This window comes from Lissotriton helveticus, chromosome 1_1 (genome assembly GCF_964261635.1).
Source record: "Lissotriton helveticus chromosome 1_1, aLisHel1.1, whole genome shotgun sequence".
In the NCBI taxonomy this organism is placed as follows: Eukaryota; Metazoa; Chordata; class Amphibia; order Caudata; family Salamandridae; genus Lissotriton; species Lissotriton helveticus.
This window is the reverse complement of record NC_136057.1, coordinates 1,186,633,197-1,186,646,202: the sequence shown is the minus strand read 5'-3', so window position 1 is coordinate 1,186,646,202 and position 13,006 is coordinate 1,186,633,197. Positions and strand designations below refer to the sequence as shown.

The window sequence follows — 13,006 nt, the reverse complement described above, 5'->3', positions numbered from 1 at the left end:
TACCTGGCTGATCCTGGGAGGGCTCTAGAAGGCGCGGTGGACATGCTGGGCAGGTTCGGGAGGCTATCAGGCCTCAGGGTGAATTGGACCAAGACCTGTGTATTTCCTTTGCGGAAGACTGCGCTCTGCCCACAGCTCACAAGGCCGGTGGTGTGGGAACCCTCCTGTTTCGTTTATCTGGGGGTGCGCATCGACCACGACGCGGCGGACCTCCTAGAGGGGAACGTGGAGCGCTGTGTTCGTGCGCTGAAGGGCTGCATGGATTTCTGGGCCTCTCTCCCACTGTCCGTATTGGGTCGGGTAGCACTGTTGAAGATGGTGGCACTCCCGCGGCTACTCTATTATTTCCGGACGCTGCCGGTGTGGATCCCGCAGAGGATCTTTAGGGAGTTGAAGACGTTGGTGACTGGCTTCCTCTGGGGCCATGGACGGCGAAGGGTGGCACTGACTACCTTGACCCGGCCCAAGAGCGTGGAGGGGATGGCCGTCCCCGACTTCGAGTTATATTATTTGGCAGCGCAACTCCAGGTTTTGACGCAGAACGTAGCTAGAGAATTCAGGGGGCCAGATAGCGACCGAGGGATCGGCATCCAGAGACATGTCTTGTCATCTATCGTAATGCAACAGAAACTGGATGGGAGAGATCTTACAATAGAGGAAAAGACGCTTAGATTGTGTTGGAATAGGAGCTTGAAAAGAGCAAAGAAACATCGGCCGTATGCACCAGAGATACCGCTGGGAATGCTAACCGCACTACCGCACGGGGGCGATTGGTCCCAATTACTAACGTGGGAAGAACTAGGCTTGCAGATGGTGGGAGACCTCTATATGGACGGGACGCTAGTTCCGTACCGGATTCTACAGGAACAATTTGGCTTGCCAGATGGAACCTTCTTGCTACATGCGGCGGTGGCGACGGCGATGCAGCGGCATTGGGGAGGAGGGCTGGTGGAGCCGGAGGTGACCATGGCATGCCAGTATGTGGTAATGGCCGCGGGCACCGTCAAGGCTGTGACCTGCCTCCACACCAGAATGCTAAATGAGGGACTAGCGCCCTTGGTGGCGCTGAAGTCGCGATGGGAGGTCAGCATAGGTAAGCAGATACCAGACACCACCGGGGGCCAAGTGTTGCATAGGACCTGGAAGGGTACGAGGAATGCGCGGTTTCAGCAGGTGCATTTTTTCATTGTCCATAGGGCATACTTGACCCCGGAGAGATTACGACGGCACTTCCAGGTGCTTGACGCCATGTGCCCGAGATGTTTGGAGCCAGAGGTAGATCTAGACCACATGCTGTGGGGATGCCCGAAGTTAGGGGAATACTGGCCGGAAGTGGGTGAACTCCTGAACGCTATCACGGACAGGGAGATAGACTTTGATATGGCTGCATGTTTGCTCCTCTGGTTCCCGCATACCAGGAAGACTAAAATAACGAGCAAATTCATTGACTTGGGAATCATACTGGCACAGCGTGAAATTACTTGGCATTGGAAATATAAGGAAGGCCCGTCAGTGAGGAGATGGAGGAATGAGCTGTTGAAGTGGTCGGGATGTGAGAGTGTGCTTAGGATGCGTCAGGCAACTAGAACTGGCAATGAGAAATGTATGGAACTGGCGCGGTCCTGGGAGCTGGTAGTACAGGCATTACGGGACTATATGACAGACGGCGCGGAGGAAGATCAGTGATAGGAAGGGATTCCATGTGGATTACATGTTTGTCTGAATATCCTGGTGGATGACATGCCTCAGAGCAGGGAAACTTTCTTGGAGCCCGCATTAGCAGCAGTTGTGGGGAGGGGGGGGGGGGGAATTAGTGTAGTGGAGTGGGTGGTCTGACACCGCGAGGCAGTTTACCGGACCCGGATGGCCCAGTGAGGACATAGAGTAGATTTGCAGGGAGCGACAGTGGGTGCAGTCTGGGGCTTGGCGGTGTGGGGGGGGGTTGGTTGTTGTGGGGTAAAAGCGGATACTATACGACATGACTGGCCTGCGGCCCGGACAGGGCATGCACTGAGGCATCTCCCGAAGAATGGTACATTGAAGCGCCGCCCAGCCTCCGGGATGTGGGCCAAATGGCTGTGTATTGCATTTATATCATACTGAATGTTGGGAACCTTAAGTGTGCAGGTTGGCCTATTGAATGGTTTTATTTCTGATTCTGCAATAAAAATATATTTAAAAAAAAAAAAAATGCTTTTTTCACCATGTCACACAGCAGCGCTAGCTGCCATACAGCATTTTCTAAAATTTAAATAAAACAAAGGACCGTGATGCCGTCACCGCTGTCCGTGTCATAGCTCTTTTTCCCCCCAAAACTTTTACCCATGTTCTACAGCAGCCAGTGCAGCTGTGCAATATGTCTTAAAAAAAGTTGTCAAAACCAATAGATTTCGCACAGGCAAAACATATTGGCTTTGCCAATGATTATTGTGTTTATGCACAGAAAGATTAAGTGATTTGCCCGTAATCACAAGAAGTTGAACTGAGGCCGAGGCTAGGGAAAGGATGTGGCGTCCTCTGGGGAGAGGATGAAGCATAGGGGTCAGAGCTACTGACAATGGAGCTGGTAGATCGTTCGAGTACTGGCATTGGCTCAACAGCCTGTGATTCTGGGCAAAGCACGTAATCTCCCTGTGCCTACAAAAATGAATGTGCCCTTGCCTAAAATAACAGGTGCTAATGTAAAGCCCTCCAATACCTTAGGGTGGTGTTCGCACTATATAAAACTGCACACCAAAAAAAACACAATGGGAAAAGCAGAGGGAGGATCTCTAGACAGCAACAGGAGTTCAGCGGGACAAACAGTGACATCAAGGAGATGGTGGTGGGGGACGGGCCTCCAACAACAAATGTGGCCAGGCTGGAGAGGGTTAAGTGATTTGCCAGTAATTTCAATATGTCGAGTTTACAGTTGGAACAATGCATTAAATAAAATGCTATTTTAAAAAAGTACCTCTGCAAGTAAAGGGGGAGGAACTGCAACAGGAGAGGAGGGCAACAGTAAGCTGGGAGGAGAGAAGACAGCCTGCAGAGGCACTCGTATGGAGCACTTGCAAAAATAAAAACATTTAAGAAGTACCTTATGTGTGCATACCCAGTAGAAGGCCATTGGCCAGTAGCAAGTGACTGGAAGCTGTACTTGGGCCTAGCTCCAAGGCATGGATGGGCAAGCAGAAAACAAAAAAACAACGTGCTGACCAATCAGAAGCATGGAAATTAGAGTAGCGTTGGAATGAACGAATGGTAAATTCAGGTAAATATTGGGCGGGTTCTAGGCCCCTCAAGATTTTTTATTTCTTTTAAATACAAAGAGATTTTGCCAGCATTGTGCAAACGAACCCTAAAAAGGAATGGCTGAACTTTGTCATTAGTTTAAATGGCAAAGGCGAGTCAGTAGTTCGAAAACTGCTCCCCAGCCAGCAATGATAGGAGGAGAGCCGTGCTTTGTGTGGTCACGCTTGTGGTGGCACAAATAGTGCTGCAGTCCACAAGGGACACTTTAACTTACAGGCCCTGGTACCATATACTAGAGACTTCTAAGTAAGTTAACTTATGTCAATTGTGAACCAATAAGACATATAACTTTTCAGGGACAGAGCACTGGCACTGATGTCTGGTTAGCAGACCTTGCTACACCTTCAGAGTTGAAAAACCAGCAGCATCAGTCTAAAGCTTGGGGGGGGTTGGGGTCATGCGAAAAGAGGCATTATCCTACACCGATGAAGGTCTATAATCCAGAAAAAAAAATTTAAGAAGAACACCAAACGTACAATCAATCAATCTGGATTTGTATAGCGTGGCTAATCACCTGTGAGGGTATCAAGGCACTGAGAACACTGCTACAGGGATGCTCAATTGAACAGCGAGGTATTGAGTCCTTTTCTGAATTCCAGCAGAGAGGATGAGGTCCGGAGGTGAAATGGGAGGTCGTTCCAGGATTAAGCAGCAAGGTAGGAGAAAAAGCATCCTCCACTGTTGCTACGGTGGATGCAGGAGGTGTGGGTGAGGCAGAGGGAGGAGGAGCGCAGGTGTATGGAGTAAAGGGGGAAATTAAGGTGGTGGTTGATGTATGCTGGTCCTTGGTTAGGGAGTGCTTTGAAGGTCTGGATCAACATCTTGAACTAGCATTTCTTCTGAATGGGGAGCCAGTGGCTCTTCTTGAGGTGTAGGGTGATGTGGGTGTGCTTCGGGAGGTCTAGCATGAGTCTGGATGCCGAGTTCTGTATGGTTTGCAGTATCTTGAGGAGGTGCAAGGTGACTGCTACGTGGAGTGCATTGCCGTAGTCAAGTCGGCTGGTGACAAGGGCTTGTGTAACTGTCTGGTAGTGATGGGAAGCCACTTGAAGATCTTGTGGAGCATGCGAAGGGTGAGGAAGCAGGTGGATGATACTACGCTGATCTTTCTTTTCATGGTGAGCTTACTTTCCAGGATGATGCCAAGATTGTGGGAGTGATCGTTCAGAGAGGGTGAGGGTCCTCGTTCAGGGTTCATCAGGCATCATTTCACAGGCAGGTGTTATTCCCAAAGATTCGCACTTCGGTCTTGTCTGTGTCGAGTTTTAGGCAGTTGTCTCATCCAGTCGGCAATGCTCGTCGTGCACATGGAGAAGTTGGTCAGCTTGGCAGAGGGGTCTTTTGATAGCAAAATGATGAGCAGGATATCATCCACATAGGATAAAATATACGGTCCATGTGATCTGACGATGTTGGCCAAGGAAGTCATGGCGGTGTTGAAAAAGGTGGGGCCGCGGGACAAACCTCGAGGGACGCCACAGGTGGTGCTCTTGGGTTCCGAGGTGAAGTAAGGAAGGCAAATTCTCTGGGTTCTTCCAGGGAGGAAAGAGGCTATCCACTTTAGGGTGCCTCCTTTGATTCCAGTGTGTTGAAGCCTCTTGGCTACTATACGCGGACGACGTAGTCCTACTCAGCCACAAGGCAGTTGGCTTGCAACATCTTCTTAATGGTCTGCAGGTCTACGTAGAAGAAAATAGCCTTTCAATAAACCTAAAAAAAAAAAAAAAAAACATGACAATCAATAGCAAACGAAAAAAGAGCTACCTATGGCATCTGGGCGACAAACACATTGAACCTGCGGAGGTTTATAAGTATCTGGGAATCTACTTAGACAAAGAAGGATCATTTACCCGACAACAAGAAGAGATCAAAAGGAAAGGGATGATCCTTGCCTTAACCAGGAAAGGTTTATCAGCCAAACTACTGGCCCCAACGCTGAGCCCTCTCCTAGTGGTAGCACGGGCCAAAATCCTAAACTTCTATTACGTATGGTGGCGAAGCACTGTGCGGGAGAGATACCAATCTTCTGGACAAAACGCTTGTAAAAGCATACAGAACTATGTTCAGCCTCCCGAACTAGACCTCACTGGCGCAAATCCGACTGGAGTTTGGTCTGATAAAGCAAACCCGGGCCAGCTATGGAGTATACATCAATGGTTGGAACAACATCAGAACATCAAAACCTAACACATTAAACCACCTCCTGTGGCAAGATCTACAACAGAGGGAGAATTTGCACGCAAGACTGTACCTTCAGGAGGCTGTGACAAAAACAGGCCTATCGCCCTTATTTGGACACACATTGTCACCATTCAGCTTTTAAAAAATTAGTGTGGAAGTCACTGAAAATACAGTCACTGGTGGAGGATAAAGCTGCTTTTTCTGTCAGAGCACATGCTTAGATGACTTTAAACTCGTACAAGACCCTCGCCCCGCAACAATATTTTAACCTGGGCTACTCAAAAGCACTGAAATAAAAATTCCTAAAGTTACGTCTCGGAGTGATACCATGTACGCAGCACCTTCCTCCATGGAAAAGGGTGCAGACTTTCATAGTATGAAGACTGTGCAAAAAACGGACAAGGGGACATCATTCACACCATCTGCTCTTGCACGGAGATGCTTCAAGAAAGGAGGCATCTGCTATAGATTCACTTTAATCAAAGGGGGATCCGGAAAAGGAGGCAGGCAGTTTTAGCCTGCTTCAACCCCGCATCACCACAATCGAATACTAGATTAGTCCGATTTCTCGAAAACGCCCGGGCAAAAATGCCAAACTGACACTAAAACAGTTGGGAATGGGATTATTTGGTCTATTAATCTACGCAGGGGGAGCACTAATCAATACAGGCGACCGTGTTACTTACATAGGTTGCTCTCGTATGGCTAAATTTGTATTTTAACATTGTAAAGCTACAGAAGCGTTTTACATTTTAGGTATAATTGCATTTTATTATGGTGGTTGAATATTTTTATATATGGTTTTATTTTGCATGTATTGCAATGGTTTTAAGTAACTCTGCAAATAAAGAAAACTGTCAAACAATTGCCAACAATGTTAGAACAAGCATTTACAATGCAATGGTCTCGGCATTATTAAAGGAAGAGCTATTGGCATTGCTCATGAAATTTTTTTTTTTTTTAAATCATAAATAAATGGCATTGTCATTTACATTGCCAATAGCTTAATCGTTAAATAAATGGCATTGTCATTTACAGCTCCTTTTCCATGGTAGTAGATCTAGAAAGGAACACCGTGGGCAGTTCAGAGAGTTTGAAGCCGGTATTACAGAACCCTTTCCAAGAGTGCCTCGACAGACCGCAGTTGCACCGGATATGGAGACAATCTGTAGGTCCGGGCCACACGTGGGTAGCCGGGATCTTGGTCAGGTCAAATTGTGTACCTCTATCAACATGAGCTATGCTTGTATAAGCCTAAAAACTCAATTGTGAGAAACCTGTTAAGCAGGACATATTCCAGTCGGGATCAGAGGTAACACCATGGCTGATTGTAAACAGTCCACAGATACAAGGTGCATAAGAGTTTGCAGAAAATCACACGCCTTGCTGTATAGTGCCAATAACAACCACTGTTTTCAATGACAGCGAGTTCAAGTTTCAAGAACCCATCTGTTCACAGGCTTTGGGGTCAGCTGTGATAGGCAGTGGTGGAAAAGAGGGGCACCAGCCCCATTCCGGAACACAGCAGCTGATCCTGAGGCGAATTTCGGGCCAGACCTGCCCAGTGAAACGTGCTGTGACCCGGTGAATCTACCAGTACCATCACACGTTCACTGGGGCCCGCACTGTATGTGCTTTGCTTTCAGAGGAGCATCTGCAGCTTTTATTTTGAGTTCCAGCAAAGTAAAACACAAATGCCTCGATTAAAGAGGCATCAGCACTCCTGTTTGAGTGTCGTCCTGGCTGGAAGCAAGCCACATACCAATGCCAATGAAGGAACAAACACACTAAGTTGTCATCTTATAACGACTTAAGAGATAAACCTATAATCTGGAGGCAGGGCTTAGCCTTTTCCAACCTCTGTATGTAAGAAATATAAGAATGTCGCACATATCTGTCTGTATGATTAATCACTCTAGTAACCACTCATACAGCAATTTCTCATAAGTGTTTTATTACTAGCAAAAGGAACCCTTTTTAGCTATCTCAGAAAATCGAAAGATTGAGAAAAAACAGTACGGTTCTAAACCTATGCCTTCCGTTTGCATGAGGCTACTAACGCTGATTTACTAAGCTACATTACAAGGATTCTATCTTACTAGAGACCTGCACGTAACACAGGGTTCTCTGCAACAATAGAAGTAACCCACTGAACAATTTACATTACATACAAGTCTGTGACCTGGATGTTATTCGCTGCACTATGCAGCAGGCACATTAACCCTCTAATTGAATCAAATTTGCGCAAAGACTGGATTTAGATCTCAACAGCAAGTGCGCGAACGACCGGAATTATCTTACAGCTGTTACACTCCAGAACCTCGAGGGTACACAAAGAGTTCTGCAGCGGGTGCAGTCTGTGTGTGACCATTTAAATAAACCGCACGTTTACCATCACGTATCTCGCTGCCAATGTCTTTGGGGGCAATGTTTGGGGGGGAAATTAAATATGTAGGTTGCCTGTCCGACGCTGCTCCTGTGACTCCCCCCTGCTGACCACCCTTTGACCCACAATGTATAGGCACTCAGTCTCAGAGTAAATGTCTTCAAGTGCGCCCTGGCCGTGTCAAAAAAGTGCACCAATGCAAGGTGCATTCCGATGGCATTTGAAAGCACTGGTTGAATTTCCGTACGAATGACGCTCTTTTATGCGGACACGGTCTCAGCAATCAAATTTCTGTGAGTTTGAAGCACGACTTTGCCCTCATAAATGCCTATATCTGCGGACCTTAAATACCGCAGACAACTCCGAGAATTGGACACATAATTATCTAAATATAGTGATTCATAACCACCACACCTGTTGTCATATTTATCCAGCAAGTATCAACACAATTGCAATAATATGGGGTCGTGCAGACGCACTTTTCAAAACCAATTAAGGCGCGGGGAGCGGGCTGCTAGTTGCCATGGAAAACTCAGAGGCACGAGGACTGGTCATATGGTTTCTCAGCTTTTAAATGGATTTGCACAGCTGCACGTAGGGAAAATGAACCCATCTCATCTCTGTAAATAGAAATACGATTCGCACAGATTGACCAATACCTGGGAGGATCTGTGCCGGATTGCTTTAAAAAAAAACATTTAACAGACTGACCCAGTGATCAATAAAGCGGGCTTGAGAGCTGCACTGAGTGTACTGAAAATTACCCAGAAAGCAACTCTTAAATATAAAATTCCTTTGAGGGCTCCTCGATGAATTCCATAAGCAGGATATCCTGCCTACCTGTTAGTGAACGGAGTACCTCTGTGCTATCCAAGAAGTAGCTGATCCCAGGGCACTAGTCCTAAACAAGAAAAAAATGGCGGCCGCAAAGCTCCGCAAATTTCAGATTTGGGGCATGTTTTGGCGTTCTGAGTGACGGATGACGACACAGTCGAAAGAACGCAAAAAAACACGCCCCCGAATCCGAAAGAGACGGGGCTTTATTGGAGTGACTCCCCTCTCCTCCAATGGCTGGCCTCCGTTTAGGAAGCCAGCCAATGGAGGAGAATGGAGGAGAGAGGCGGGTTCCAAGCCCCCTAACTCCAAAGCATAAAGTCTTCGGGACTACGCCCTCACTGCTTCGCAGTGCAACGGTCCCTTGACCTAAAAAGGATTAAGAGGCTGAGTCACAAAAGTCATTAAGAGCAATACCGCAGCAGCTGGGAAGCTGGCCCACATACCACGAGGTGGAGGATCTCCTCACTAGAGACGTGCTGCTGCCTCTATAAATAAGTCCTGGTAGTTGGGGGGTGCTGGGCTGAGAAGAAGTTGGGATGGAAAGAAAATGGCAGGAGTGGCGCAAAGAACAAACGAACAGCAACAAATAAAGTCAAAAACAGATACTGTTACTGAGAGAATAAAAGTTACAGCAGTAAAACCCAATTGCCAAAAGTGTTAGAAAATGGACTAAGAGGCTGAGTCACAAGTCAGCAAGAGAGATACTGCAGCAGCCGGGGAGCTGGCATCAGACCACGAGGCCGCGGCAACAACTTCAGCTTGTAGCTATTAACCTGAAAAGGTGTCTGTGACATTTGTCAAAGCTTTCACTGATCGCAGAGGGCTTTGCGGTACAGGGAGGATATCTGCACATGGCTAAACCTTTACACATTTACCCCAAGGTTTATGCCCTTGGTGCTGTAAATTTGTTCTGCGTTGATTGTAAATTTCAACAGCTGTAATCAGACAACAAATCGCTCATCTTCAGAGGTATGAGAATTGGTGATTTACCTTAGGAAAAATCACTCCAAAAGTATATTTTTATCTCATATTTACTTCAATTAATCTTGTTTAGTTTGAAGGACAACGGAGAATGGATGTTTGTACTCTAAAATATTGAATTCTCCATTCTCCGCCTTTTACCATTAAGTTGAGTTGAAAACACTCTAAACAGTTACAATCTTTAATAGTGCAGACATCTTATGGCTGTGTTCTATGTAGAATGCTTCTTGCAATTTCATTTTAGATTATGCTACATGTTTTATCTGTCAGTTGAAGATTGAGTACCAAGTGCAGTTAGCATTATATATTTTACAGTTATGAATTGTAGCTACTGTTTTTTAATAAACCTGAGTTTAAAATGTTATCTGGAGCCTCTCCAGTACAAAATAAGAAAGAGGTTTGATCCTTATCTTGTCTACAGCCTCTTGAACCTGCAACAGAGAAGTGTTGAGCTTCCATCACAGATTTCTTTAGGAAGTACACCCTAGACAACCGCAAGAATTGGAGCATGACCGGAAAAAAATGATGTTACAAATATTTGAAAATAACTGCTGGTGTCCTAAGCCCAGAAGATAGCAACATATCAATTCTTCATTTAAAAAAAAGTCCACATGGTGCTCCAAAAACAAAAAGTACAGCTGAAAACGGACATGCGTTTTCCCTGGAGGGCAAGTCTGGAACTAGGTGCCAACCATAAAGTGGCATTACTTGCGAATAGAAGATGACTAATCTCCAGATCTATTCATTTTTGAGGACTAATCTCCAGATCTATTCATTTTTGTGGTACTCCGGTTCAGATAGGGAAGGGTTTAGCTAGGGTAGCGTGGAGTCCAAGAGAGATCGAGTTAGCTATATTTTGGGGATTGGTGACTTTAGAAATAAAAGAGCAGTCTGTAAACATGATGAACGTGTGCACAGAAGCCAAGCAAGATCTACCATGATGTTTATGATGTGCCCGTATTTCTGTTAACCTTTTCGCAGACGAGCTGCTGACTAGGAACACTGTTTATTGTGATGAAATTAAGGGGGCTCAGGTAGGTCTGTCAGTAGACACTTACCCTCATCCAGGTGGGAAAGTACAAAGGTCTGGACTGAGGCGCAGACAGTTTTGGATAGGCGTTTTATGTTTTTTTAAGGGAGTGGTGGTGGGGTGAAACCTGGCTGCCTTTTTTTAGGCACAGTAAACTTGGAAGAGGGGTATGCAGTTGCTTTGCTTTGACAAGTAATTTCCAGCTTTACTTTGGTTAGGCAGCCCCCAGTCAATTCAGACGGTTTGCCCACTCTGTACTATCCGCTCAGTCACTGAATGTTAGAGGAGTAGAAAATTATGTCTTAATAGCCCTATGGTGTAATGATGTTAAGCAGGGTGGGGGTTTAATATTACCACCCCTTTATTAAGGATTTTAGGTCATAAAGGGGGGTAACTGGTAGTAATTTGACAACATATATGTGCGGATTCACCACAGGTTTTAAGCCAGTGGTAATGTGTCAGACGTTTCTGCCTTATCACTAAGCGGTAACAATAAATCACTTTAAGTGCATGGTAACAGAAGATTGTGCAGAAGTACAGAATCTCCACATTTATACCATCACAGTGGAATGTATGACGTTACAACGAATTCCGTTGCAACGCATGCCTTTACCACGCATGCGTTACAACGGAATTCGTTTACCACGCATAACCTTTACCTCGACTACTTGCGTGGTGACGTCATACGTCGTTAAGAGGAAACTGAATATTTTTTCCGATTTCTCTTAAACGACGCTGATTATGTGCAGATCCCGACGTGACTTCTGGTGAGTTTTTTTATTTGGGGGGGGGGAGATCCCCCCGTTTTACTTTTTACCACATATGCCTTTACTACAAACCTCGTAGTAAAGGTATGCGTGGTAAAGGCTTTAGTGGTAACCACGCATGCGTTGTACTGCATGCGTGGTTAAAGATTTCGTGGAAACGGCTTCGTTGTAAAGGCCGTTTCCCATCACAGTGGCACCCTAGTCAAGAGGCTTCATTATGAGCTGTGCCTTGTCCTTTCATCCTAAATAGAATAAGGGCCCCACTAACATCAAGAGCCCTGGTACTCCCCTTCACTTCACATGATCAGAGAGGACACCCTGCTTATCCAATCTACCTTGGAACCGGACATCCTTTATTGATTACAACACACCACAAGTAGGGTTGTCGCCTGGAAGGTTTTCTACCGTCAACGCCGCTATTTTTTTCCCGGCGCAATACAAAAATTAAGATAAATCGCCTAAAGTCGGTATTTTTAGCCCTTATGTGCACATGCTTCTAACAGCAACTATAAATAGAAACTACATTTAATGTGTTCTAGAGCCGCGTCATAGATCCCTGGCTAATAATTTAAATAAACAAAAGCAGAAAATTCATATTAGAAAGGAATACATACGATTTTGTTTAAAGTCCTATTTAGTATGAAGTCCGGGCCTTAACAGACTCTTTAAACAACAGCAAATGTCCGGTATTTTTCTCTTGGTGGCAACCCGAACCCCAAGACATGAGGGACACTGTTGGCACCGCTGAAACGTCATTCTATAAATCACCGGTGACACGTGTTTTAGTCGAATAAGAAAGTAAACTGAGAGTACAACACCTAGAATGAAAGAGGCTGCCACAAGAAAGCTGAAAGTTCAAAACAATTAACTTGATAACGAAGTGATAAGACCACCCTGGTCTTGATGGCCCATTCCAAGTTGGATGACCCTTTCCTATCGCATAAAAACACAATGTTATTACGTGAGCACTTTTCGCCCACTCCCATGACTTGAATCGTCCCACCACAAGGTGAGTACCGCCCATAATCCCCCCCTGCCTGATCTCGCCCTCCCCAATGAAGGATGCTGCTTAACTGACTAATCGCATACACAAATAGTTAACGATGGCTCCCCCCTGACCTCGGATGGGCTGATCCTCCTTTTCCTCCTCCTTGGTCTTGCGCTGGTCCTCCCCTAGGTAGTCGGGCATGGTGAGGCTCCGAAGACGTCGTTCGTGTCACAATACTGCTTGGACTCGGGAGTCTGACTCTGAACTCGGGCACCATAGGATTACACAGCAGCTTCCCACTTCCGGTACAAGCTACAATCCCAGTGCACCCCGCGCGCACACTCGCCGGAAGCGTGCACCAGCGAAACCGGCCGACTAGAAACCAAATAGCTTTTCAGCGTGGCCGTTGACAGCCCGCATGACAGAGCGCTTTGTTAATTGCTGCCCGCAGCGGTGGCCATTGCAGAGTTGTGTCCAGCCACCGCCTCTGAAGTTTATTTTATTTTTATTTATTTATTTAATTTAATGCGATTTTATATAGC

The 13,006-nt window shown here is 46.1% G+C and overlaps 1 protein-coding gene across 1 annotated transcript in view; it reads right to left on the bottom strand.

Annotated features, from left to right (window-relative positions):
* The window catches only part of PSMC2 (proteasome 26S subunit, ATPase 2), a 116,867-nt gene extending 104,069 nt beyond the window's left edge, over positions 1 to 12,798 (bottom strand). Inside the window, exon 1 of the mRNA XM_078679460.1 lies at positions 12,596 to 12,798. Coding sequence (XP_078535586.1) covers positions 12,596 to 12,665 — 70 coding nt within the window. The 5' untranslated portion in view covers positions 12,666 to 12,798. The remainder of the gene's footprint in view (positions 1 to 12,595) is intronic.
* Positions 12,799 to 13,006: the final 208 nt, after the last annotated feature.